Source organism: Lonchura striata, chromosome 9 (assembly GCF_046129695.1).
Source record: "Lonchura striata isolate bLonStr1 chromosome 9, bLonStr1.mat, whole genome shotgun sequence".
In the NCBI taxonomy this organism is placed as follows: Eukaryota; Metazoa; Chordata; class Aves; order Passeriformes; family Estrildidae; genus Lonchura; species Lonchura striata.
In genome coordinates, this window is record NC_134611.1 from 5,180,576 (window position 1) to 5,208,338 (window position 27,763).

A 27,763-nucleotide genomic window follows, 5' to 3' on the forward strand; every position below is an offset into this window, starting at 1 on the left:
AGGCGGTGGAGGGGCAGGTGGGGCTGTGGGCACAGAGGAGCGGGACCAGCCTGGGGGGGTGGGCAGGGCTGGGCTGGGATTCCAGAGGAGCTGTGGCTGCTCCATCGCCCGGAGCAGCCTGGGGACCTGGGGGTGGCCCCAGGCAGGGCAGGTGGGCAGGGTGTGCCAGGGACACGGGCCAGAGCGGGCTGGCATGGGACAGAGTGGGCTGGCACAGGTCAGAGCAGGCTGGCACGGGACAGAGCAGGCTGGCAGGGTGTGCCAGGGAGTGCCAGGGGCACGGGACAGAGCGGGCTGGCACGGGCCAGAGCAGGCTGGCAGGGTGTGCCAGGGAGTGCCAGGGGCATGGGCCCACGGCAGGGATGGGCTGTCCCGAGGCTGGCAGGGTGTGCCAGGCTGTGCCTGGGGCAGAGGCCCACGGCAGGCCCGGCTGTCCCAGGACTGGCACGGCGTGCCCAGGGCAGAGGCCCACAGCAGGCCCGGCTGTCCCGGGGCTGTCCCGGCTGTGCCCGGGGCTCGGGCCCTGTCTCACCGTTGTGGGCGCTGCCCGAGGCGCACTCGTCCCTCTCGGACTGGCTGGCGCTGCTGTTGGAGGCCGTGGGCGGCGGCGACGGCGCCCGGCTGGAGGCGGCGCTCTCGCTCTCGTCCAGGAGGCGGTCCATGTAATCCCTGCGGACAGACAGACAGACAGACACAGCCATGGGACCCCTGCGGGCGGACAGACAGACAGACAGAGCCATGGGACCCCTGCGGGCAGACGGACAGGATCCATGTAATCCCTGCGGACAGACAGACAGACAGACACAGCCATGGGACCCCTGCAGATGGACAGACAGACAGACACAGCCATGGGACCCCTGCGGATGGACAGACAGACACAGCCATGGAATCCTGCAGGACACACAGACACACAGCTGGGACAGGATCCCTGGATCCCTGCAGGACAGACAGACACAGGGTCCCTGGATCCCTGCAGGACACACAGACACAGGATCTCTGCAGGACACACAGACACAGGGTCCCTGGATCCCTGCAGGACAGACAGACACAGGGTCCCAGGATCCCTGCAGGACACACAGACACAGGGTCCCTGCAGGACACACAGACACAGTGGGACAGCTGCAGATGGCCCTGCACACGCTGCAGCTGTGGGGAGGTTTCCCGCTGGCAGGGGCAGGGATTTTGGGATGGGGTTCTGGGCAGGAATTGCTCCCTGGGCTGCAATTCCCGAGTGCTGCCCCTGGATCCCTGGCAGCGCCCAGGGCCGGGCCGGGTGGCGCTGGAGCAGCCTGGCAGTGCCCTCTGCCCCTTGGGCTCCTCCCAACCCACAGCGCCCACGATTCCGAACCCTTTGTGTCCGCCCTGGGCTCCCCAGGGGATCCCTTCAGGCAAGAAACCCTTGGAATGTGCTGAGCGCCAACACCAACCCACTGCACCAAAACCAAATCCCATTTGTGCACAAAACCCCAGAGGGGTCGAGCTCAAACCAAGAGAAAAACTCCAGAGCTCAAGACATTCCCATCCGTGGAATTTACTCCATTCCCATCCGTGGAATTTACTCCATTCCCATCTGTGCCATTTATTCCAGAGCTCCAGTTCAGGAGGAATGGAAGGTGGAAACAAAGCTGGTGGGTGAAAGCCTTGGATGTGGTGGGAGGGCTGGAATAACTCCAGAAACTTCTCCTGACACGTAATTATCCTGGAATTCCAGCCTGAATTCCCTGAATTTACCTGCAAAATCATTCAAGAACAGACAAGTCTAATCCTTAATGACTTAATGCTGCACCCAGAAGCAGGAAGAGACAACAAAAATGTCCAATTTGGGGGAAAATGGAAAATAGAGGGAAAGGAAAAATAAGGGGAAATACAGGGAAAATGGAAAATAAGGGAAAAGGAAAAATAGGGGGCAAATACAGGGGAAATGGAAAATAGGGGAAAAGGGGAAATAGGAGGGAAAATAGGGGGGAAATGGAAAATAAAGGGGAAAATGGAAAATGGGGGAAAACGGAAAATAGGAGGAAATGGAAAATAGGAGGAAAAATAGAAAATAAAGAGGGAAAATGGAAAACAGGAGGGAAAATGGAAAATAAGAGGGAAAATGGGAAATAGGGGGGGAAATGGAAAATAGGAGGAAAAATGGAAATAAGGTGGAAATGGAAAATAGGAGGGGAAAATGGAAAATAGGAAAAATGGAAAATGGAAAATAGGAGGGAAAACGGAAAATGGGAGGGAATGAAAAATAGGAGGGAAAATGAAAAATAGGAGGAAAAATGGAAAATAGGGGGAAATGGAAAATAGGGGGAAATGGAAAATAGGGGGAAATGGATAATAGGAGGGAAAGTGGAAAATAGGAGGGAAAGTGGAAAATAGGAGGGAAAATGGAAAATAGGCGGAAAATGGAAAATAGGAGGGAAAATGGAAAATAGGGGAAAATGGAAAATAAAGAGGGAAAATGGAAAATAGGAGGAAATGGAAAATGGGGGGGAAATGGAAATAGGGGGGGAATGGAAAATAGGGGGGAAAATGGAAAATGGTGGGGGGAAATGGAAAATAGGGGGAAAATGAAAACCAGGGCGGGGAACCCAGCAAGAGATGGAAGGAAAGGGGGAGCCAGGCAGTCCCTGCCAGGTAAAAAACTCTTTAACACCCACAAAGTCCCTGGTGGCAACTCTGGGTGTCCCAGGGCCCCGCAGGGCTTGGAGAAACAACAATATTCCAAAGAAGGATGGAGAGAGGAGCCAGGGAGAAATGAGGAATGAAAATACTGGTGGAAGAGCTTGGCAGGAGGCAGTGGAAAGAGTGGGACTGGCAGATCCCGTTTGGTGCAGGAGCTTTGGAATGAAGGGCAGCAGAAGGAGCTGGGAGGGCAGCTCTGCACCCTCCTTCCCCACCAGGATGGGAATGGGAACGGAGCTTTGGAGAGCCCCAAGTCCCCCAGGATTTGGTGTTGTGCTGGCCAGAATGATGGACAAACAATGCACCACAAGTCCCACCTGGAACTCGGGATCCATGCTTTTGTAGAAAATGTATTTAATTAAAGCAAGCGTTTAGAAGAAAAACCTATTAACATTTAAAAAGTAAACCAATCCAATTCTAACACGACTCAAACTCAGATTGCTCCTCAGTGCAAAGTGTCGCCCTCACCCCAAATAAATGTATTTTACACATCATTTATACACACTTCTGATGATTTTTTTTTCCACTTTGGCTGTTTTCCTGCTGCAAATTAGTCTCCGAATCCCCGATTTTTCAGCCGAGGGCAGGATAAACTAAAGCTTGAACCCCGAAATGATGAAATCAGGCACATCTTACGTGACCCCAGGGTGCAGGTTGTATTTTTTCTTCCCAAAGCGGGTCTGCTGAGCGAAGAAATCGTAACGCTCCGACTTTTTCCACATGTAGTAAAAAGCCACACATTCCCCCACGGAGCGGGTCCGCACCTGGAGCAGAGCCAGCAACTCGGGGTCAGCAATTCTGATCCAGAGAAAATATCCAGCATTTGGGGCAAAACAACGTGAAATTCCAAGTCAAAGCTGCTTGGAAGAGTGGAAATCCTCAGTGTAAAATTTTGAAATTTGAGGGGAGTGAAGGGCGCTTGGAAAAATATTTTGGGGGTCTCGTGGAAGGAAGGAAAAGTGCAAGGGTGTGTGCAGAGTCAGGCTCCAGGGGAGCAGCTCTTCCCACAGGATTTTTGCAGGATTTCTGCACTTCCAGTTACAAATTCTGGGATTTGAGACACCAATTTGGATGTAAATATTGGGAAAAAACTGAGGAGGAAAAAATTCCTGCCTGGATCCATCCCTGCAAGGTTGGAGCAAGCTGGGAGAGTGGAACTGTCCCTGCCCGTGGGATCTTTAAGGTCCCTTCCAACCCAAACCATTCCAGGACTCGGTGATTCTACAGCAAAAACAAAATAATTTTGTCCATTTCTTTGTGAAGGACAAAATTTATTGGTAATTAGTTTGTTTTAAAATGTAAAAAGTGAGAATTGCACTTGAAGTTTACCTTATTTGCCTGAATCACGTGGAAATCCTTGCCATAGACTTTCAGCCCTTGCTCGAAGTTCCTGCATTCCTCTTCTGTCCAAACAGATAATTCTTCTGCAGGAAAATAAAAAACAAAAGCAATAAAGAAAAGAGTTCATTAAAAAAGCCACCAAAAGGGACAGAAAACATCTGGGTCCTTTCTCCAACAGCTGATTCCATAGGGGCCAGCCCCAGGAATTTCCCTTTTTGGAATTTCCCTTTTTGGTATAAAAATGGGAATTCTCCTGTTGGAGGACAAGATTGGGAAAAAGGAGGAGCCGGTTTGGAGGGAAATAAAATCTGTAAATAAAATCTGTAAATAAAATCTGTAAATAAAATCTGATCTGGCCTCATTGATCCTTCAGGTCAGCAGTAAATAAAACAGTGGGAGAGCAGCATAATCTCATTTATTGATTAATAATTGGATCATTGCTGCCCCGTAGAGCTCCCACAGCACCTTTAAAATCAGGGTTTAATGGTGCATTTTGTAAAAGAAAAGGTTTATTTGCTCCTTTATTGAGAATTATTGCATCTTATGTGCAAAATAAAAGGTTAATTTGCTCCTTTATTAAGGATTATTTCATTTTACATATCAGGACTTTAAATGCTACACTCTGTAAAATAAAAAATGTTCTCCTTTATTTAGATTTTATTTTAATTTTTCTCCTTTATTTAGAATTATTTCATTTTCTCTAGCAGGGTTTGTAACTTTATGCTTTGTAAAACAAAAGGTTCATTTGCTCCTTTATTTAGGATTGTTTCATTTTCTGTATCAGGGTTTTAAATATTACATTTTGTAAAATAAAAGTTCATTTGCTCCTTTATTTAGGATTGTTTCATTTTATGTAGTGGGGTTTTTAATGTTATATTTTGTAAAACAAAGGTTAAATTTCTCCTTTATTTAGAATTAATTCATTTTATGTAGAAGGGTTTTAAATATTACATTTTGTAAAATAAAAGTTGATTTGCTCCTTTATTTAGGATTATTTTCTGTATTAGCATTTAAAATGTTATATTTTGTAAAATAAAAGGCTAATTTGCTCCTTTATTTAGAATTAATTCATTTTACGTATCAGGGTTTTAAATATTATATTTTGTAAAATAAACGTTAATTTGCTCCTTTATTTAGGATGATTTCATTTTATGTATCAGGGTTTTTGGAATTAACTCATTTTATGTGTCAGGGTTTGTATTGTTATACTTTGTAAAAATAAAGAGTTAATTTGTTCCTTTGTTTAAGATTATTTCATTTTACGTATCAGGGTTTTTAACCTTATACTTTGTGAAGTAAAAGGTTAATTTTCTCCTTTATTTAGAATGAATTCATTTTATGTAGCGGGATTTGTAATGTCATACTTTGTAAAAGAAAAGGTTTATTTGCTTCTCTATTTAGGATTATTTCATTTTATGTATCAGGATTTTTAATGCTACACTCAGTAAAATAAAAAATTAATTTGCTCCTTTATTTTAAATTAATTCATTTTGAATTGATTTAGGGTTTTTAATGTTACACAGCTGAGTGGTTAGGAAGTGATTTCCCATTTGAAGCTGCTAGAGAAAATGAAATCATTCTAAATAAAGAAGAAAATGAAAACAAAAATCTAAATAAAGGAGAACATTTTTTATTTTACAGAGTGTGGCATTTAAAGAAATCCCAGATATTTGTATCACATCTGGGCTGGGAGGGAATTTCCACATCTGCCAGTTCCATTCTCCCGGAGCACAATGAGAAATTCACTGAGGCTGCATTTAAAGGAAGTTTAAATCATTGAACTCAGGCTTCTGCTGACAGCAAATCCCAAGGAAATAAATGGGAATTTAGGAAGAGAAACTGCTGCAAAATGGGAATTTAGGAACAGAAACTGCTGTAAAATGGGAATTTAGGAACAGAAACTGCTGTAAAATGGGAATTTAGGAAAAGAAATTGCTTTTAAATGGGAATTTAGGAACAGAAACTGCTTTAAAATGGGAATTTAGGAAGAGAAACTTTTAAAATGGGAATTTAGGAAAAGAAATTGCTTTTAAATGGGAATTTAGGAACAGAAACTGCTTTAAAATGGGAATTTAGGAAAAGAAATTGCTTTAAAATGGGAATTTAGGAACAGAAACTGCTGTAAAATGGGAATTTAGGAACAGAAACTGCTTTAAAATGGGAATTTAGGAAGAGAAACTTTTAAAATGGGAATTTAGGAACAGAAACTGCTTTTTGGGGCACGCTCACCTCTGGCTGCTTTGACATTAAATCTCAGCCTCCGTAAGGATTCCTCGGGGTCAAAATTGCACTTCACCAGCTCGTAGAGGGCCTGCAGAGAGGAGAGGCACACATTTCCCACTGCAGAAACCCCAAAACCTGCCGGGCACGGCCACAAAAACCCAGATTAAAAAGAAACCTCCTCTGCACATTGGGAATCAACCTCGGAGTGAGCCCGGGGTCGTTGGAAATGTATTTACATTTCCAAATCTCCATTTACAGACCAAGCACAGCACTGCAACTCTTCCAGCCACTGCACACATTTGCAAAAATGATTTGTAAAATTGATGTGTACGGGTTTTTTTTGGGTATAAAGAAGAAATTAAGTGTGCATTCATAAAAAAATTCATCATTGAAAAATTCTGTCCCTGAGAGAATTAATTAATACAGATTTATATAGGTATATATAAAGATCTTATTTATTTTCTAATAAAACCTTGGAATGAACTCGGTGTAATTGAAGATGTATTTACTGTGTTTGCATTTCCAATTCTCCATTTACAGACCAAGAAAATACCCAAGCACAGCACTGCAACTCTTCCATCCACTGCACACATTTGTAAAAGTGATGGAGGATTTTTTTTTTAAGTTTTTTCTTCCACTACATGCATTTGTAAAATTGATTTGTAAAATTGATGTGTAGGGTTTTTTTTTTTTTGGGTACGAAGAAAAAATTAAATGTGCATTCATAAAGAATTTCATCATTGAAAAATTCCGTCCCTGAAAGACATAGATATATAAAAATGTATATATAAAGATATTATTTATTGTCTAATAAACCCTCAGAATAAATATAAACCCTCGGAATGAACTCGGTGTAATTGAAGATGTATTTACTGTGTTTGCATTTCCAATTCTCCATTTACAGACCAAGAAAATACCCAAGCACAGCACTGCAACTCTTCCATCCACTGCACACATTTGTAGAAGTGATAGAGGATTTTTTTGAAGCTTTTTCATCCATTACAGGAATTTGTAAAATTGATTTGTAAAATTGATGTGTAGGGGTTTTTTTTTGGGTATGAAGAAAAAATTAAGTGTGCATTCATAAAGAATTTCATCATTGAAAAATTCTGTCCCTGAGAGAATTAATTAATACAGATTTATATACATATATATAAAGATCTTATTTATTTTCTTATGTATTTCTTTTAAATAAATCAACATTAAGCCCAAGTTAACAGTTTTAATATTCTCGGAGAGGTAAAATCCTCATCAAATTTCTATTTCCACAAGGAACAATAAACCTTCAAACCCAATTTTACCTCTTGTGAGTAAAATGAAATAAAGAAACGATTAATTCTAGAAAATAAACGGCATATTGTGGTTATTTTTTATACCTGCTCATTGTCTTTAATGTGGGAGCCCTCAGGAATTGCATCCAGGCCCTTCTCCTCTCCCGTGCGCCTCGAGGCTTCCTTGAGGAATTCTATCACTTTATCCTCTGGTAGAAAGTCTGGATTCCAGAGCAGCTGGTCATCATTTTCATACACTGGGTAAACCCCAGGGAGAGCACAAGAAAATGAAATCATGATCATAAAATGAAATTATGATGAAGGTAATTATTGTCTCTGATCGACCCTGCGAGCAGCATTAATCTGGAAATCAGGGGAACCCTCATGGATGCAGAGATCCAATTGACTTGGGTTTTGGATTTGGATTTGGGTTTTGGATTTGGGTTTTGGACTTGGCCTTCAAACCCCTGCCATGATCTGGGTTCTGGATTATAGAACTCATCCTGCAACTCCAGAATTCCAAGCTCCACCTTTTCCCAGAGCTTTCACAGGAGTTTCAGGGCAGGGAAGCCACAGTAAACTCAAATTAATGGAGAAATGTGGGCCAAGTGAGATATCCCCTGATTATTTTGGAAGAGTTTTATTTTGGAAGAGCCATGCTTTGGACTGCAGCAAAATGAAGTTAAATTCTGGCTGTTAAAGTAGGAAAATATCCAGACCTTGTCTGTGGGCTCCAACAACGTGAGGAAGAGCAGCAAGGAAGGAATTTGAACACTGATTCCAAAGGAATGCTTGGGAAAGCACAGGGAGGGAGGCGTGGGGAAAGCTCAGGGATCAACGTCTACTTGGAAAAAGTAATTTATCATGGAAATAAATGCAAATAAACCCCCCAAAGTGGTAAAGAAATGATTAAATGCCTTGCAAAGAAAGCAGCTTTGCTTCACCCAGGACACGCTTTGGGAACAGCTCCCAGGAATTTTCTGGGATTTTGTTTCTGAGTTCCAACTCAGCTGATGTTTGGCTGCTCACTCAAGGGAAAAAAAAAAAAAAAGAGTTATAGGAACTGTCAGAGAATCCTGGAATGCTTTGGGTTGGAAGGGACCTTAAAAATCATCCAATTCCATGGATTCCACTGGGAGGAGGGAGTTCCACTGGCCCAGGGGGCTCCAAGCCCTGTCCAGCCTGGCCTGGAGCCTCCAGGGAACCTTGGGAATCCCCCACCTCCCTGGGCAATGAGATATTTGAGCATAAACTTGGATTCTAGGAGGGTTCCAGGCTTTGTGGTGGTTATTTAAAAATTAAATTCTACAAAACTACAAAGAAATCCATTCTCATTGACCTGCAGTGTGAGCAAATCCTTAGGAAGGGGCTGGATGAGCAGGAAAATTTCCTTTTTCTGCTCCCAGCTGGGTTTAAACTGGATCTGCCTTTTCTGACAGCATCCAGCCAAAGTCTCTGCTTGGGATGAGGGGGAAAATTGCTGGGGAAAAAAAAAAAATCTACAAAAGCAGAACTCCTTACTCCTGATTGAAGAGGAACAAAATATGAAAACCAAAGCTGCTGGTACCATGTTGCCCTTTTTAATGTGATAATCCAGTTCCAGCAGTACAATTTCTCCATTAGCTGTCTCATTTTACATGAAAGAAATCCATAAGTGAAGAGGCTGCAGCTTGTGTGGGTCACTAAATCAGAATCCAAAGGTTCAAGAATAAAATCCTTCTTTTCCTCTTCCTCCAGCTCTGCTGAAGCACAGGATGAGCTCTAATTTGATGATGGTGGCTCTAATTGTCACTCATTTATTTATTAAGACACGTGACGTCAATCCAGTCTTTTCTTTCTCCTAAGCAGACATTAATCCCAAACAGCAACAAATGGTCAAATCTCACCTTTTTCATTTTCTTTGTATTTGCAGGTGCCAGCTGGAATTTCAGCTTGGAACATAGAGCCCACCATGATTTCCTGGTTGGAATAAAAAGAATGAAACCACCCTGAGATTTTTTTGTTAGCAAACAGGAGCATGACCACATCTTTTTTTCCTCCCCTCTTAAAACTTTCATTGTTTAAAACCTAAAAATGCAATTAACAGGATCAAAATTGAAGGCAGCTATATGGAAATGGATTTTTGACTGTTTGGGAAGGATTTAAAGACTTCTCATTACCCAAACTCTTCTATTTATGAGGGAAAACTGCAGAGGATTTCAGTGCTCCACAGAGCTCAGAGTTACCCAGTAACAGATGAATTAATTATTCATGAAATGTGGGATGAATATTTACCTTTTTCCAGTCTTCTGAGGGGATGTAATCTTCATCCTCTTCAGATTCCTCCTCTATTTCGCTATCTGCAAGGAATTTTGCAGCCATTTGAGCCCAGAGGAGCAGGGCTGGCAGCAGCCTCAGCCCTGCTCCCTCCCTCCCTCCTTATCTCAGGGACACTTTTGGGGACAACACTCATGGCTCAGCAGTGACAAGATTAAAAAATGACCCACCCACATTTGGATTAAGATACAAGCCAGGCTCTGAGAAATTCAGACATAAATAAAAACACTTCTCAATTTGTTACTAAATTCAAATTTCTTTTCCCTCGACTTTGAAGGAAGTTTATTCTAAATGATAATCCAAGTTTGTTCTAAATTTGTGGGAATATTTTTGGGGGTTTCAACCCCTTTTCCATCAGCTCGTGGCTTAGTTGCTGCTGCTCTTTTTCCAGGGAATTTCAGGTAGATCTCAGCAGAAGGTGGGAGAAATCTGGGAGTGTTTCCTGCTGGGATTTAGGAGCCTGGGATGCCCAGCAGCACTTCCAGGAGATTATCTGGGATAAGGACTGGCAGGAATGTTAAACTCTTTATGGCATAGCCCAGCTGCCTTTCACAAGGTGCTGGTTTCTGTACAGGATGTGATACAGCAGCATTAAAGTTATTTATACATCAAATGATATTTTATACCCAGCTGAAAGCTGTAAAAAAGCCCAAACCTAATGCAATACACTCTAATGAAGTTAATTCTGTGCTTAAAAATAGGAATTTATTGAAGGTATTTGCAATTCTCTGCACAGATACACACTTGGCAATTGTTCATTTAAATTTAAAGGTTCCTTGGCAATTTTGGATTTAAATAAACCACAAATTAAAAATTACATATTTGCAACTTCACAACTAATAATCATCAAGTGTAAGGTATGGTGAGGAACCTTTTATTTGTTCAAGCACGGAACAGAAGGAATTCAATTAGCAACTGCCACTTTTATTGAAGAAAGATAAAATATCTGCTGTCCCAAGCAGCCCAAAAGGGTCAGATCCCATCAGGGGAGATTCCAGGGAAATCAGAGTTCAGTGGATGCAAACTCAATTTGGAAACAAAGTAAGAATGAAAATGATCAGTTGAGTGCTGGCAGCAGAATCAAAACTGGAATTCTTGAAGCAAATTTTCTTCTTTGTGAGCCCCCCCCTTCCGCTGTTTCAGGGTTAACAATTGTGGGCCTTTCCCACATTTTATTTTCTCTTTCTGAGGAAATCTGTGTTTTATTTGTAGGGAATTTCAGCGGATTTTTCCCTTTAGGTGGACTCTGAGCTCCTTTGGATGAGGACAGAGGCCAGGTTTTGGCAAATAACCAGAGCACACCAATGAATTTCAACCTGTAAAAATTCAATTTGCAATTTCAATTTTTAATTTCCCCCCCAAATCTCCTCCTTTCTTGTAAAATCAGAGATTATCTCCTGTCCTTCACAGAGCCAGCAGAGCAGCTTCACCCTCAGCTAAAACCAGGACTTTTCCTTCTTTGTTTGGAGCACAATTCTCATCAGCAGCGGAGCCGTGAAGAGGAAAATCAGTATTTTTAGGGCTCAAAGTGCATTTCTGGCACAGAACACTGGGGTTTTGGGGCTGATTAAACTGGACTTACTGGTATCAAAATATTTACAGCGCCGAGGGCGAATGATCTCCTGGGGGTCTTGAGAGGCAACAGATGGGGCTGGGTCATCGTTGGAGGATTGGGTCTCATCTTCCTGCCCTGAGGAATCCTTGATGGTCTCCTCCTGCCACAGCAGCAAATCAAAATCCATCAGGGAAAATTCAGCAGCAGCTCAGCAATCCCTGGCAGCGAAAAATCTGATTTTTGGCAAGATTTTTTCAATAGGGTAACCCCAGATCGCTTTTCTTTGTGGTTTGTCCAGGCTGAGCCAACATGAATTTAACTTTTTAATGTGTGAGCACATTTTGAGGTTGTTTTTGAAGTAGATAGAAATGAAATTGTTGCTTTTTTAAGTTCTCGTGGTTTTTATTGAATTTCATTTCAATAAAATTTTACTTTGGTCTTAAAATCCTTTCTTAGAAATTTTCAATAAAAATGAGAGGGATGTAGATGGAAATGGCACCTGCCATAAAAATCCATATGAATTGAGTGGTTCAACCCCTCAGGAACAGCAGGGCTGGCTCAGTACATTAAGTCAAGACCAAAAATAGGAATAAATTCCTTTATTAGAATAAATTCCTTTATTAGTAACATTTTGATGTGTAAATATACTCTGAGGTTATTTTTAAGCAGATCAATAGAACAGCCAGACTGTAACAAATCAGAAATATGAACCCAAATGAAATATTCAACTTTGCTTTATTTTAATCCTCGTGGTTCTCATTGAATTTCATTTCAATAAAATTTTACTTTGGTCTTAAAATCCTTTCTTAGAAATTTCCAATAAAAATTTAGATGGAAATGGCACCTGCCATAAAAATCCATATGAATTGAGTGGTTCAACCCCTCAGGAACAGCAGGGCTGGCTCAGTACATTGAGTGAAGACCAAAAATAGGAATAAATTCCTTTATTAGAATAAATTCCTTTATTAGTAACATTTTAATGTGTAAATGTACTCTGAGGTTGTTTTTAAGCAGATCAATAGAACAGCCAGGATGTAACAAATCAGAAATATGAACCCAAATGAAATATTCAACTTTGCTTTATTTTAATCCTCATGGTTCTCATTGAATTTCATTTCAATAAAATTTTACTTTGGTCTTAAAATCCTTCCTTGGAAATTTTCAATAAAAATGAGAGGGATGTAGATGGAAATGGCCATAAAAATCCATGTGAATTGAGGAAGAAGAGGGTTGGCTCAGTGCATTGAGCCAAAAATCCAAATAAATTCCTTTATTTGTAGACAAACCACCACAACTTCAGGAATTACAACAGGGCCTGATCCCAGTGCTGGGCTGGGCTGAACTGGGATGGACTGGGCTGATCCCAGTGCTGGGTTGGGCTGAACTGGGATGGACTGGGTTGATCCCAGTGCTGGGCTGGGCTGAACTGGGATGGACTGGGCTGATCCCAGTGCTGGGCTGGGCTGAACTGGGATGGACTGGGCTGAACTGGGAAGTTCTGGCTCCCAGTGCAGGGCTGAACTGGGCTGGGATATGGGGGTCCTTGTTCCAAGTGAGGGCTGAACTGGTGTGAACTGGGCTTAACTGGGAGGTCCTGGCTCCCAGAGCAGGGCTGAACTGGTGTAACTGGGATGGGATTTGGGGTCCTTGTTCCCAGTGCTGGGCTGGGCTGAACTGGTGTGAACTGGGCTGGGATTTGGGATCCTTGTTCCCAGTGCAAGGTTGAACTGGTGTGAACTGGGATGGGATTTGGGATCCTTGTTCCCAGTGCAGGGCTGAACTGGTGTGAACTGGGATGGGATTTGGGGTGCTTGTTCCCAGTGCAAGGTTGAACTGGTGTGAACTGGGCTGGGATTTGGGATCCTTGTTCCCAGTGCAAGGTTGAACTGGTGTGAATTGGGATGGGATTTGGGGTGCTTGTTCCCAGAGCAGGGCTGAACTGGTGTGAACTGGGCTGAACTGGGAGGTCCTGGCTCCCAGAGCAGGGCTGAACTGGTGTAACTGGGCCATGCTGGGGCCCATCCCCACGCTGTCACCACCCAGAGCCCCGAGTGTCACATCCAGGGTTCCCTGGACACTCCAGCCCCTTTCCATGAGGAAATTCTCCTGACAGAATTCTCCTGACAGAATTCTCCCCGCAGCCTTCATGTTACATAAATTTCTCCCCCTCCCCTGAAATTTCCTGATCCAATCTCACTCTGGATCTCCTTTTGAACTGTTCAACCCCCACAAAGAACAATCTTCTGCAGCACCTGCCAAGGCAGCTTGCAAATCCCAGGAATTCAGGTCCTGACTCAGATGTGCCATTCCAGGGATTCTCAAACAGGTAAAGGTACCAAAAGGCCAGAATGGATCTCTTTTAAAGGCACATTAGGAAATGAAACCTCCTCTAATGCCTCAGCTTTTGTGTCACTGACAATTCCAAAGGGTTTGTATCTTAATGGAATTCAGGATGCAGCAGCTGTGCCCATGACAGGACTCTATATTCCAAGTAGAAAAATCTCTTTTTTAAAATCAGAAAACTATTTGAAGAGAACACAGAAAAGGAGTTTGAAGATGCTAAGCTCAAAACTAAACATTCGGCAAAGATACTCAAAGCATTAGGCTGAGTTAATTCAAGTACAACCAGGCTGGAAAAACAAACTTAAAAGGCTCAAGCTGGAAAACCTGCAGGATTTCCAAGACCCAGAGCCACATTTAATCCAACTCCACACTTGTGCAGTTTCAATAATCAGCTTTTCCACTCCAAGTAAGTGTTCAGCTGTATCTCTAAAGGTGTCTGCAGGCATTTAAAATGTCAGTGCTGAGCTCTGAAGGACAATTCCCATCCCTCATGGGATGCTGCATCCAGGGATTTTCAATTGCCTCTGTTTGGGATGAGAGATGGAATTAAGAGCAATTAAGAGAAATACGGATTGGTAATTAAGAATAAACCTTAGTAGTAAAGCAAGGTTTATGAAATAAACTCTAACAAATTAGCTCTGCCACGACCCGGGCCACTGAGTAGTGTGGGTATGCAAATCACAAATTTACATATGCAAATGAGCACGCATGTATGTACCTTGTTTTCCCCACTGCAGCCGCTGTTGTCATCGTTATCGACATCATCATCATCTTCTCCCTCCTCCTCCTCCTCCTCTTCCTCCTCCTCCTCCTCCTCCTCCTGCAGGGGCACGGTGCCATCGTAGCCGTAGCGGCTCAGCAGCTCCTGGATGGGCATGTCACTCTCCTGGGCAAATCCCAACAAAAAATTAATGTTAAACTGGGAATTCACTGGGAGAATCCACAGGAACTGCAGAGGTTCTCACCCAACCACAGGGGCCAGGGCACCCACAGCAAGAATGGTCACTAGGACTGGCAAAATGGGAACTTTGGGCTCCTGAGAAAAATGTGGGGGGGGGTTTTGAGCAGGATCATTTATTGCCCAATCCCTGATTTATTTGCAGCAGAACTCCACAATGGGATCTCCTGGATGGGCACGTTGCTTTCCTGGGCAGAAAACCTGGGATTTCATCGGGATATTTCCCCAGGAATTCCTCCACAGCTCCAAGGTTCCCCACAAACCACAGGGATCAGGGCACCCACACCAAGAACGGCCATCCCAAAAGGGCTGGGTATCCCAAATCCCAATCCCTAATTTTGGGGATCCCAAAATTGGAAGTTTGGGCTCCTGAGAAACATGTGTGGGGTTTTTGAGCAGGATCATTTCTTTCCCAATCCTTGATTTATTTGCAGCACAACTCCCACCCAACAGGTTCTCCTGGATGAGCATGTTGCTTTCCTGGGCAAAATCCAAACAAAAACTGGGATTTAAGAGGGAAATTTCACAGGAATTGCACTGCAGCATCAAGGTGAGCACTTCTCCACAAACCACAGGGATCAGGGCACCCACACCAAGAATGGCCATCCCAAAAGGGTTGGGGATCCCAAATCCCAATCCCCAATTTTGGAGATCCCAATATTGGAAGTTGGGGCTCCTGAGAAAAATTTTGGGCTTTTTTTCTGCAGGATCATTTCTTTCCCAATCCTTGATTTATTTGCAGCAGACCTCCCACAACAGGATCTCCTGGATAAGCATGTCACTTCCCTGAGCCAAAGCCAAACAAAAACTGGGATTTAACTGGAATAATTCCACAGGGATTCTTCCACAGCATCCAAGTGAGCACTTCCCCACAAACCAAAGGGATCAGGGCACCCACACCAAGAATGGCCATCCCAAAAGGGATGGACTGACAAAATGGGAAGTCTGGGCTCCTAAGGAAAATGTGGGTGGTTTTGGGGCTTTTTTTTTTTTTTTTTTGTGTGTGTGTTTTTGGTTTTTTTTTTTATTTTTTTTTTCTACTGGATCATTTCTTTCCCAATCCTTGATTTATTTGCAGCAGAACTCCCACCCCAACAGGATCTCCAAGGGGTCATCAAGCTCATTAAAAGGGTTTGTTTTTATCAAACACCTTCAGCACCCAGAGCAAATACTGGAATATTTATTGGTATTCCCTGCACTGCCCAAAACCAGCTGGAAAATGTGGATTTTAGTACAAATTGGTGGGAAAGTGGGCGGGATGTGTCAGCAGCAATCCCTGAGTGACTCCCAGAATTCTGCTCAATCACAACACCTGGCTGGAACATGGAATTCCACCTTTTAGGGGAAGTTGTGCTCCAGGGACAATTCCACAATTCTGGAATATAAAACCCCACCCAAAATGCTCCTCTCAGAGTCCTGACCTCTCCTTTTTCTGAGAGTTTGGATGGGGTGAAGGATCTCTGAGACCCAGGGAAGGACAGCAGGAATTTTTATTTCCCATTTATTTGAAGCTGCTTGGTTCCAAACCTACCCCCAGCTGGAAACAAATCTGCTAAAAACTTTAAAAAATTTATTTAAAAATCATTAAAATGCTGGTCCACTCTGAGGAGGCATTTCAATTTGTACTATCAGTTCTCAAATTAATTCAAGTACAACAAATGCTCCCAAACTCTCCCCTTTATTAATAAAAATTACTAATACATATTATTAATAAATACTATTAATAACATTGCTGGCTCTGCTAATTAATTCCTTTATTACTTTTAATCCTCAGTGTCCAGCCTTCAGGACAATCATCTCTAAGATTTTTCAGAGCAGAAATTCTCAGGGATCATTTAAAAATTCTCTCTCAAAGCATCAAATCCTTTGTTTATTATTTGGAGTTGTGTGCTTGCTCTAAATAGTTTTTCCTTAGTATCTAATGCACATGTTGGCTGATAATCAGATATTTTTAGTTATTGGCTGACCTTAGACTTCCTACCCTAAGGGCCTGCACTGATCTAATTTCTGGAAACATCCCAATAATCCCAATGACAAAAGGGGAGTTGGTTGTGCTCTGTAAAAACAAGAGTGACAGGGGTTATCAACACTTCTTATCTGTTATTTTATTTTATTTTATTTTATTTTATTTTATTTTATTTTATTTTATTTTATTTTATTTATTCCAAAGAACGAAGCCATTCTACCTCTTGTTCCCCTACTCTTTGTTAAGGTCTACACCCAATCATACAAAAACCATGGAATTAAATGTTGAGCCCCTGGTTCCCATCGTGGGAATTGATGGGGAATTAATATTTTACTGACACAGACAACATGAAAGGCCTGTGCTCTTAATTAAACCTGGCAGCAGAGCTAGCAGAAAAATCATATTTGAATCATCCAAATGTTCTCCAGGACATTTTGGAAAGGAATATCTTGTCTTTAAGCACTCCCATCCCATAGGGCTGAGAATGAAAAATGAAAATTTTGACTGGAGTTTGTAGGTATTTGTGAATGATGGAGCAGAGGTATCACTGACCCTATGTTACCCAGCAAAGGAGGTTTGTATTTATAATATTTTTCTCAGGTTAAGCCTCTTAATTTCAAATAGTCCATTGCAATTCCAAGAGCTCCAGGGACCAGCAACTCTCCAAGAGAAAACAAAAACTGGGATTTCTTCATTGCTTCAAGGTATTGCAAAAATTGAAAAAGGTGAAAAAAATGAATATATTTATTTATTATTTACCCACAGCTAGAGGCAACCACTGGATATGAGGGGATAAACTCAAGGGTTGTAATGTGGTGAGAGAGTTGCATGAAGTAAGAAGGGAAAAATCCAATTTTCCTTTTAAACCTCACATGAGAGGCATGTGGAGCTCCATTCCTCACTTCATCTACATGGAGCACATTTAGATTCCCCAACTATTTATTTATCTTTATGTTCTCCATTGAGTATCAACCTGGAAATTAATAGATTAAAAAAAAAATATATAATTTCCACTGGAAATAGAGATTAAACGGAGTAAATTAATTTCAAATCCTGTTGGCAGAATCACTTAAGCTAAATAGGGTTTGTACATCAAATATTCATCTGTGAATCATTAATGATCTGTTCTGGAGGCCAACAAGGCCACAGACAGGATCTAAATTACTTTGCATTTATAATGAACCTACTTGGTAATTTAAGAATATTATTCCTGCCTGAGAAATAATTGAGGACAATGCAGAAGTGACAGCAGAACCAGGAAGAAATCAGCATTTACACTGGAAATATTGATTAAATGCACCAAATTAATTTAGAGTGCTATTGGCATAATCATTCATGCTAAATAGGGTTTGGACATCATTTCCTCTGCCTCTTCCTTTAAATGAGGATATTCCTGAGTGCTCCACTAGTAGACAGATATCTGTATCAAAATGCACGAGAAATGTGAATTATGATGGGTTTTGTTTTAAAATAAGAATCTACAAGCACTACTCAGGTGCATCTGGAATACACAAGTGTAGTCAGATGATATTTTAATTCACATTAGTTCTAAAATTCACATCCTAGAGATGCAAAAAGCCACTATCCAAGCACACTATTAATATTTATGTACCACTTATTTTCCCAAATTCCTGGTAAATTTATTCAGCCTTTCTCCCCCCGCCTCTTTATTCAGATGATATTTTAATTCATATTAATTAATTTAATTCATATTCTAATTCTATTAGTTCTAAAATTCTCATCCTAGAGATGCAAAAAGCCACTAACCAAACACTCTATTAATATTTACACACTATTTATTTTCCCAAATTCTTCGTAAATTTATTAAGCCTTTTCCCCCCCTCTTTATTCAGATGATATTTTAATATTAGTTCCAAATTCTCATCCTATAGATGCAAAAAGCCACTAACCAAGCACACTATTAATATTTATGTACCACTTAATTTTCCCAAATTCCTGGTAAATTCATTTAGCCTTTCTCCCCCCCCCCCCTCCCCTTTATTCAGATGATATTTTAATTCATATCAGTTCTAAAATTCTCATCCTATAAATGCAGATTATTAATATTTATATACCACTTATTTTCCCAAATTCCTGGTAAATTCATTTAGCCTTTCTCCCCCCCCACACACCTCTTTATTCAGATGATATTTTAATTCTATTAGTTCTAAAATTCTCATCCTATAGATGCAAAAAGCCACTAAGCAGGCACACTATTAATATTTACTTTTCCCAAATTCCTGTTAAATTCATTTAGCCTTTCCCCCCCCCCCCCCTTTATTCAGATGATATTTTAATTCATATTGCTTCTAAAATTCTCATCCTATAGATGCAGATTATTAATATTTATATACCACTTATTTTCCCAAATTCCTGGTAAATTTATTCAGCCTTTCCCCCCTCTTTATTATTTCTTTATTAATGTTTTTATGACAATTAAAAAAACCCCTGCATGTTTCGTGGGTGTGGTTTGGGATCCCTTCAGGCCACCTACCCTGTTGAGATCCTCAATTTCAGACCTGAAGTTGGTTTCTCCTTCCATCATCTCCTCCTCTTCTAAGGTGCGCTCGTCGTCGAAGTCGTGCACCAGCATGTCAGCAGATGGGTCAAACTCATGGTCATCAGAGGCTGCAGAACCTCCTGGGGAACATTCCCAGAATTTTACCTCCTTTTACCAGGCCTCCCACACTTGGGTTTTTTACAGTTGTTTCTCCAGGTGAGGCTCGAGGCAGAATCGCGAGCAGAAATTCCAATTATTGGCCCCGGTTCCTCAGTGTCTGCCTCGCTGCCCAGGGAATTCCCATCTCTGGGGAGATGCTGGCAGCAAGGACAGGGAAAATTCTCACCCTAAAATAATCACTGACTGCTCCGTTCAGCTCTGCAGAGAGTCAAAACTCACTAATAAAAACCCACAAATAAATACTCGGCAAATAAAAAGTCAGCTTTAAAAAATCAGCAAATAAAAACTCACAAGTAAAAACAAATAAAAAACTGACAAATAAAACAAAAAACTCAGAAATAAAAACAAATAAAAACCTGACAAATAAAACAAAAAACTCAGAAATAACAAAATCAAATAAAAAACTCACAAAACAAAAAACTCAGAAATAAAAAAAATTAAAAACTCACAAATAAAACAAAAAACTCAGATAACCGCAATAACAAAAACCTGCAAATAACAAAAACTCCCAATAACCAAAACTCCCAATAACCAAAACTCACAAATTAAACAAAACTCACAATAACAAAAACTCCCAATAACCAAAACTCCCAATAACCAAAACTCACAAATTAAACAAAACTCACAATAACAAAAACTCCCAATAACCAAAACTCCCAGTAACAAAAACTCCCAAATTAAAAAAACTCAAAAATTAAAAAAAACCTCCCAATAACAAAAACTCCCAATATCAAAAACCCCCAATAACAAAAACTCCCAATAACAAAAACTCACAAATTAAAAACCTCACAAATAGAAAAAAAATTCAGAAATAAAAAACTCTCAGAAATAACAAAAACTCAGCAAATAAAACCAAAAAACCTCCCAAGCAAAAACTCCTTTATTTGTGGGCACCTCCCTCACTCACAGCTGCAACACAAAAATGCCTTTTCCAAAATTCCCAGTGCCCAGGTTTCCCAGCCATAAAAATTCATTTCTGAGGCATTTCCCAGCTCTGTGCCTCCATTTGGTGACAATGAACAGAGGAAAGGTCTGGCAGATGTCACTCAGCAATTCCTGATTTTAATCCCAACCCTGTCATATTTTCCCTTTTCTCCTGATTTTTAATTCCAACCCTGCTTTTCCCCCCTTTTCTGATTTTTAATCCCAACCCCACTCATATTTTCCCCTTTTTTTCCCTGGACAATTTAAATTCCATTTTCCAAACCTTGTCCCCATGCTGAGGGTGTGACAGGGAGGAGCGACTCTAAGGTTTAATTATGAAGCACTTAATTATTTCTCAGAAAGAAATAAAACCTCAAGAGGCAACAACAACCCAGCTGAAGGAACTCCTGGAAAGTTTTTCCACTCAAAGGATGCCAAAACCCTTGGAAATTAATAAAAATATTTACCTGGGCTTGAAGACTCAACAGAAGGCTAAAAAAAAAAAAGAAAAGAAAGGAAATTATTTTTGCTGAACCTGTATAAATCAAATTATTCAGCTGATACAGAACAACTTGCTTCAGAAAAATGTATTTATAAATAATAATTAAATGTATAAATAAAGCACCAGTTAAATAATACTTTACGTTTAGCTGTGATCTAATTTCAGGTATAAATGCCCTTTTCCATAACCCAGGGATATCCCAGATTCCACTGCCAGTGAGTCCCAGTTAAGAGGAATTATTAAGGAATTATTTAAGAAGAAGCTGAGCACAAATTCCCTGTTCTCCTTCAATTCAGGGACACCCTTTTAAAATGAATCCCAAATCATAAGAATTCCTTACAGAAAAAAGGAAAAATCAATTTAATCTTAATCTCCAACCCATCTGCGAGGAAAATACAAAAAAACATCATCAGAAAATATTACTTTTGAGACAGAGAAAGAAAATGATTCCCTAATAATCCACCTATCAGAGCCCCTCTTTGGCCCAAAATTTGGTAACCTGGTCTTTATAACCTCCACAAACAGATTCTGCCATAAAATCTTTTCCCTGTGCCAATCTTGAACCTCCTGGGGGAAATTTGCACGTCAGCCATTCAAAGCTCATTTGTTTGGATAATTCAAGCAAATGTTCCCACTCTTTTCAGGCACACGGTAATGAAATGTTTATTTCCAAGGCAGGAAAACTGAATTTTCCCCATGGTGCTCCTGTCACCTCCTGCAAACTCAGATATTGTTTGGCTCCACGGATTTTGTTATGTTAATTAATGTATAATGCTGTCCTCAAGGAAAAACTTGGATTTTCTGAAGGATTTTCCTTCTCATTGCCTCCTTCTCGACTCAGCCTGGTGATGCAGCAAAGGAAAAGCTAAAAATGGAAAAATTCTGCCTGATTTGAAGTTCTTTTCTATCAAAAGCTCCTTAAAGTGAGAAGAAAGAGACTTTCTTAGGGAATCATTTCCCTTCCACATCTGCCTCCCTTTTGTGGGAGTCTCCAGTGGATAAATGAGCTCCCAAAGTGCCCAGAACGAGGCAAATACAGAAAATAAACACTGAATTCCCTGCCAGCATCCCATCCATCCATCCCCTGTGTCCCCTTGTCCCCAGCTCCCCTGGAGCCCTCAGGATTCCCACAGAAATTCACATTAATGGGGAAACACCACTAAGGTTTTGCACATCGTTGCACAACACCAGGGGAAGTTTTGCTAATCACCACCCCCCAAAAAAATCTTTATTTGCAAAGATAATCTTAACAAATTCCAGAGTCCAGTACTCCTGATCTGGAGCTGAATATCAGGATCAGACAGCCTGGACTGGTCATTATTTGGTGATTTGGTTGTCTGATGGACCTGGATAATTAACAGAATGCAATACATGATCATTAATACAAATTAACAAAGTCTTAATGTGATTATTGCAGCAATCACTGGTGGGGAACTGTGGGAAATTAATTTGTAGAGAAATTTTAAAGTGTGACCCAACTATTTCTTAATTACAATACACTATAAACATTTCTTAACCTATCAACTTAATCACACTGTATTAAAAATACCTTAAAACCAACCCTCTGAAATCACCCCTCATAAATCCTACTACAATCCATCTTTCATAATTCTATTTCTCCAAAATATCTCATTTTTTTTACAAAAACACCCTTTCATTTTTTTTTACAAAACCCTTTTTTACCCTTTAAAACTTTTTTTCTAATTCCACTTCTCTCTCAACATTATCTATCCTCTACCATTTCCAAATCAACATTTGTTATCCCAAGATTTTATCCCAAGATACAAATAGACACTATGTGAGCCTGGCCTGGAGAGGCCTGAGGAGGATTTATTCTGAGGGATACAATATTTTCATTAGTAAACAATAAATTCTGCAAATATAATTTTAGAACTCCTCTTAAATTAAAATTATTAAAACTTTAGCTCTGATGTAACTCCAGGTATAAATCCCCCTTTCCACAACCCAGGGATATCCCAGATTCCACTGCCAGTGAGTCCCAGTCCAAGAGAAATTATTCCCAGTTGAAGCTGAGCACAAATTCCGTGCTCTCCTTCAATCCAGGGACACACTTTTTAAAGGAATCCCAAACCACAATGAGAATTCCTCATGGAATGAAGGAAAAGCCATTATTAAAGCCAATTACAATGTGCTGTTATTGGGAGCCTCTTCTACAAATTAACATTCACTTTGCCATAGAAAACTCTTTCCAAAACTCTTTCCCTGGATAATTTTTGCTGCAACAGAGGAGTTTAGAGGAGGTCTCAGTTGCAAAGCAGTTTATGGATTTATCAGTCAGCAGTGCCAGTGTTGATTTGGTGGCAATCCATGGGGAATTCTGGCTGGCCCATGCCCCAGGAGCTGACCCACCTCAGCTCCAGCCTGGGAAGGGAGTTCTGGGGCCAGGCCTCGATGCAGAAGGAAAAGCAGGATAGAAAGCAGGGCTGAGGGGAGCTCAGGGAGCCACGGCTCCAAACCCAGCCCCAAAATCAGCCCCTGGCTCTCCGTCCCTTCTCCCAGGCTTTGCCAGGGACATCTGCCCTGCCTGTGGATTCTCCGCTCCGCGTTTCCTGGCGTTCCAGCCTGGGATCAGCTGCCAATCATTTCCTGCTTCTATTTCCAGCTCCGAGCAGTGTCACACTCCAGCTCATCTTTACTAATGCCCAGCTGCTGCCAAAAGCAGCCCTGACCTCTTGCCACCACTCCGGCCAGCTGTGCCAGCGGTGCCAGCGGTGCCAGCCCAGCCCTCGGGGTGTGCTGGCTCAGCAGCCCCATCCCCAAGGTGACTGGCACCACTTTTCCAGCCTCTCCCTGACTTTATCCCGGGCACAGAGAGTGCCAGCTGTGCTGCAAGCACCAGTTTGAGGCCGGACATGTGGAAAGGTGGAGCTGGAAACCCTTCGGTGCCAGGCTGGCAGCACAGAGGGTGAAGCAGCAGCCTCTGGTTTGAAGAGCCGTTCCCATTCTGTGCCTCCAAGGGATGGTGGCTCTGGCCAGGGGACAACAGATGGCTTTGGGGGCATTTAATGATGACAATTTCCTGGCACTGGCTGAGGGTCACATGGCAGACCCACATTCCTAAGGATGGCACAGCCACGCAAGAGGAATTCCTGGGAAAAGGCCACCCCTGCTCTTCAGGAGCTCTTCATTTTCTGCTCAGCCATTCCCAAGGAAGCACGGAGCACTTTTTGCCTCAAGGGCACTATCAAAGGATAACGGGATCCAAGGCTGAGAGAGAGAAATAGAAGAGAAAAATCAGGGATAGTGACAATCCACAGGCAATGCACACACTGCAATTGCTCTGGAACTGCACCATCAGCAAAGGTAACAGTGGACAGCCTGTGGTGAGCTCAGAGGAATGAGAATCACCCAGGAACTCCTGACTCATGGACAACAAGGAAAATCTCCATGCAGCAGGAGTCCTTGCTCACTGGATACACCAAGGAGCACATCTGTAAATGTTCTGGAGCAGCCTGAAGGGACCCCAGCTCTGAGGGGAGCAGGAAACAAACCTCATGTACAGAGAGAAAGGAGAAACTGAGCCCCAAGCCAGCAGCACTGCTGCAATGCCACTGCTTGATCCTTCAGGGATCAGGATACACAGGACTTCCCAAGCTGAGGGATACTGGCAGCAACAACCAGCCAGCCACGAGATCACAGCCAATGTATTTCCAATGGGATAGATGGGACAGATCCCATCCCACCCATTCCCCAGGCTTGGATATGGGATAGATGGGGCACATCCCATCCCACCCATTCCCCAGGTTTGGATATGGGATAGATGGGACAGATCCCATCCCACCCATTCCCCAGGTTTGGATACAGGATAGATGGGACAGATCCCATCCCACCCATTCCCCAGGTTTGGATATGGAATAGATGGGACAGATCCCATCCCACTCATTCCTCATGGTTTGGATACAGGATAGATGGGACAGATCCCATCCCACCCCTTCCCCAGGTGCGGATATGGGATGGATCCCATCCCATCCATTCCCCAGGTTTGGATATGGGATAGATGGGACAGATCCCATCCCACCCATTCCCCAGGTTTGGATATGGGATAGATGGGACAGATCCCATCCCACCCATTCCCCAGGTTTGGATATGGGATAGATGGGACAGATCCCATTCCACTCATTCGTCAGGCTTTGGATATGGAATAGATGGGACAGATCCCATCCCACCCATTCCTCATGGTTTGGATACAGGATAGATGGGACAGATCCCATCCCACCCATTCCCCAGGTTTGGATACAGGATAGATGGGACAGATCCCATCCCACTCATTCGTCAGGCTTTGGATATGGAATAGATGGGACAGATCCCATCTCACTCATTCCTCAGGGTTTGGATATGGGATAGATGGGACAGATCCCACCCAGCCCATTCCCCAGCTGTGGATATGGGATAGATGGGACAGATCCCATCCTATCTATCCCTCAGGGTGTGGATATGGAATAGATGGGATAGATCCTGTCTCATACATTCCTCAGGGTTTGGATATAGAATAGATGGACAGATCCTATCCAATCCATTCCCCAGGTGTGGATATGGGATAGATGGGACAGATCCCATCCCACCCCTTCTCCAGGTGTGGATATGGGATGGATCCCATCCCATCCATTCCCAGGTGTGGAATAAATGGATATGGGTTAGATGGAAGCTGCCCAGTCTCCCTCAGACACCTGTGACTGCTAAGAGACAAAAGCAGCAGAGATGTGTCACACATGGGAACATCCCCAGCGTTCCCCTCAAACCTCTGCCTGGACTCTGGCATCAGCCTCATGCCATCATTTGGGATGGCAACGACACAACCCCACTGGGCTGGCACTGGGACAGTCTATTTAGCTCAGGAGGCAGCAGCCTTGCCCAGTTTATTCCAGGCAATTCCCAGTGCTGCAGCTGGCAGGAGACAGCCAGGTCTGATTCCAGCACGTGGAATGGACTGGGACACTCCAGGGGGGATGCACTGAGCTTTCCCCTACAGCACAACCACCTGAACAGAAGCAACAGGACACACAAAACTGTTCTCTTTGCTGACACCTTTCACACTGCTTAACACAACTGATGAATAATGAAACATCTTAAAATTTGCAGAGTAATCTGCAGTGTCTACAAGACAAATACATATCCTGTCCAAATTGACTTAGTTATCTTTAATAGCTTTTGAAGTGTTACATAAAACAATTAAAAACTAGAATTGAATTCTCTTTATATTGAAAGCAATATGCCTGACAAGCCCATCGATTTGTTCAGGTCTTGAACTCTGCAACAGGAAAATATCCCAAAGTTAACAAATTCTCCTGTGAGTTGGGTCTGGAGAGAAGAACTGGGTAAAAGATGGAACAACATCTTATATTCCAAAGGAAATGTGTCCCTTTCCATAAGAGGAAGGCTACAGTCCCAGCCTGCCCCTCTCTGTGCGTTGTGTTACAAATTAACTTGTGTTAAAATATATTTTTAAAAAGCCACATTTTTATCTTGGGGAGAAAATAGCAACACACTGAAGGCAAGGAAAAAAGAAAAAACACTTCTGGTCCTCTTTTCCAGTCCTACATGTGACCACTTTCACAGCCCAAACTGCAGTGACATCCCTCAGATATCCATGGATTTTTACATTTTACTTTGGTGGCTACATGAGAAAATTCCTGTCCTTCCAGACAAGGATCAAGTGCAATGTTTGAACCCACAGATCCCAAATGTGAACATCAAAGCCTTGTAGCTTCTACCTCAGCAGAGCTGCCCTGGCTTGGCCATTCCCTTCTGAGCCTTGATCCCTGCATCCAGAGGACTTTTTCCTCAGTGTTTTTGTTTGGAAGTTTTCAAGACCAGGCTGGAGACAGCCCTGAGAGCAGAGAAGGTCACACCAGGCTGAGGAAGCTGCTGGAGGGACAGGAGATGATGCTCCCTGCAGCTTCCCCATTCCAGGAGAACTTCCCATCCCAAGAGAATTCCACACCACAAGCGATCAGGACTCCACCTGCCCTACCTGAAGGACTCAGTTCCACACTTCTCCACTTCCTATTTCTTTTCACTCCAGCTTCTTCCTTAACTTCCTGTAATAATCTAAAATATGGTGCTAAGAAAACTGGGATTTTATGGAGTGACTGAATCCTGCTATAGAATTCCAGAAGCAACCAGCCAGTCACATGCCAGGCAGCACAAGGAAACATTCCTATGGACAATTTGTGACGTGAGTGGATTAGGAGGGAAATATTAATGCAGCCTGAGGCTTCTGGCCAGGAAAAGGCTCAAAAAGAAACAACTTCACAACAATTCCAGCGTCTGCCTAAATCCCTCTGCTGCGTCAGGAAGGACTTGAAGTTCCGACTGGAAGCCCACAAACATCAATGTTTTATCACACGTTAAAAATACCCTCAAAAATATCTTTTATAATGACAAAAGAACTCAAGGGCCAGCCTCTTCTAAAGATTAGAAATGCAGAGTGCCACTGTATTGCCTGCAATTCCCTTGAGGGAATCCAAGCAGTGCCTATAACCGACCACTTTGGGGTTTATTCCCTCACCAAGGAAGGGAAAAACCAGAATTCCCAGCTCTCCTTTAGGTTCACTGATAATTCAGTGCAGTATTCTCCAAACACTGCTCAAAATGACACAAAAGCCCCCAGTTAGTTACAGTTAAGATCAAGCCAGAAAAAATATGATTGACTGCTGTCAGTCCCTGATTTTAATGGTGATTTAGATCTGTAGGAAACCCAGATTTAATCTATTTTGACCTTGTTCTGTATCCAGGAGCTCTTCAAAAACTCTGACTGTTCAAACAGCTCAATTAGCAAACACATCAGTGACTGTGTGAACTTTGCTGCTGCTTCCTACTACACCTTAGTTCAATAAAAACACTAAGAAAGTAAAAAGGTTACTAAGAACAGTTATCAGGTCACGTATTCCTTCAGCATTCCGTCCTGAAGCTGCTCCAAAACAGAAATCAGAAAGTAATGTTCAAAAGATGAAAACAGAAGTCAGTGACATTCCAAAAGTTTAAAAT

The 27,763-nt window shown here is 42.3% G+C and overlaps 1 protein-coding gene across 3 annotated transcripts in view; it reads right to left on the reverse strand.

The window, feature by feature from the left end:
* MIER1 (MIER1 transcriptional regulator) overlaps window positions 1–27,763 on the reverse strand; it is a 36,417-nt gene that overhangs the window by 3,831 nt on the left and 4,823 nt on the right. For all 3 annotated transcript variants that reach the window (XM_021535584.2, XM_021535585.2, XM_021535583.2), the window contains exons 2-12: window positions 20,721–20,745; window positions 19,144–19,289; window positions 14,444–14,611; window positions 11,410–11,542; window positions 9,786–9,850; window positions 9,398–9,470; window positions 7,617–7,768; window positions 6,247–6,328; window positions 4,006–4,100; window positions 3,313–3,440; window positions 533–669 (exon numbers count right to left, since the gene is read on the reverse strand). In XM_021535584.2, the coding sequence (XP_021391259.1) occupies window positions 533–669; window positions 3,313–3,440; window positions 4,006–4,100; window positions 6,247–6,328; window positions 7,617–7,768; window positions 9,398–9,470; window positions 9,786–9,850; window positions 11,410–11,542; window positions 14,444–14,611; window positions 19,144–19,242 (1,132 nt within the window). In that variant the 5' untranslated portion in view covers window positions 19,243–19,289; window positions 20,721–20,745. The remainder of the gene's footprint in view (window positions 1–532; window positions 670–3,312; window positions 3,441–4,005; window positions 4,101–6,246; window positions 6,329–7,616; window positions 7,769–9,397; window positions 9,471–9,785; window positions 9,851–11,409; window positions 11,543–14,443; window positions 14,612–19,143; window positions 19,290–20,720; window positions 20,746–27,763) is intronic.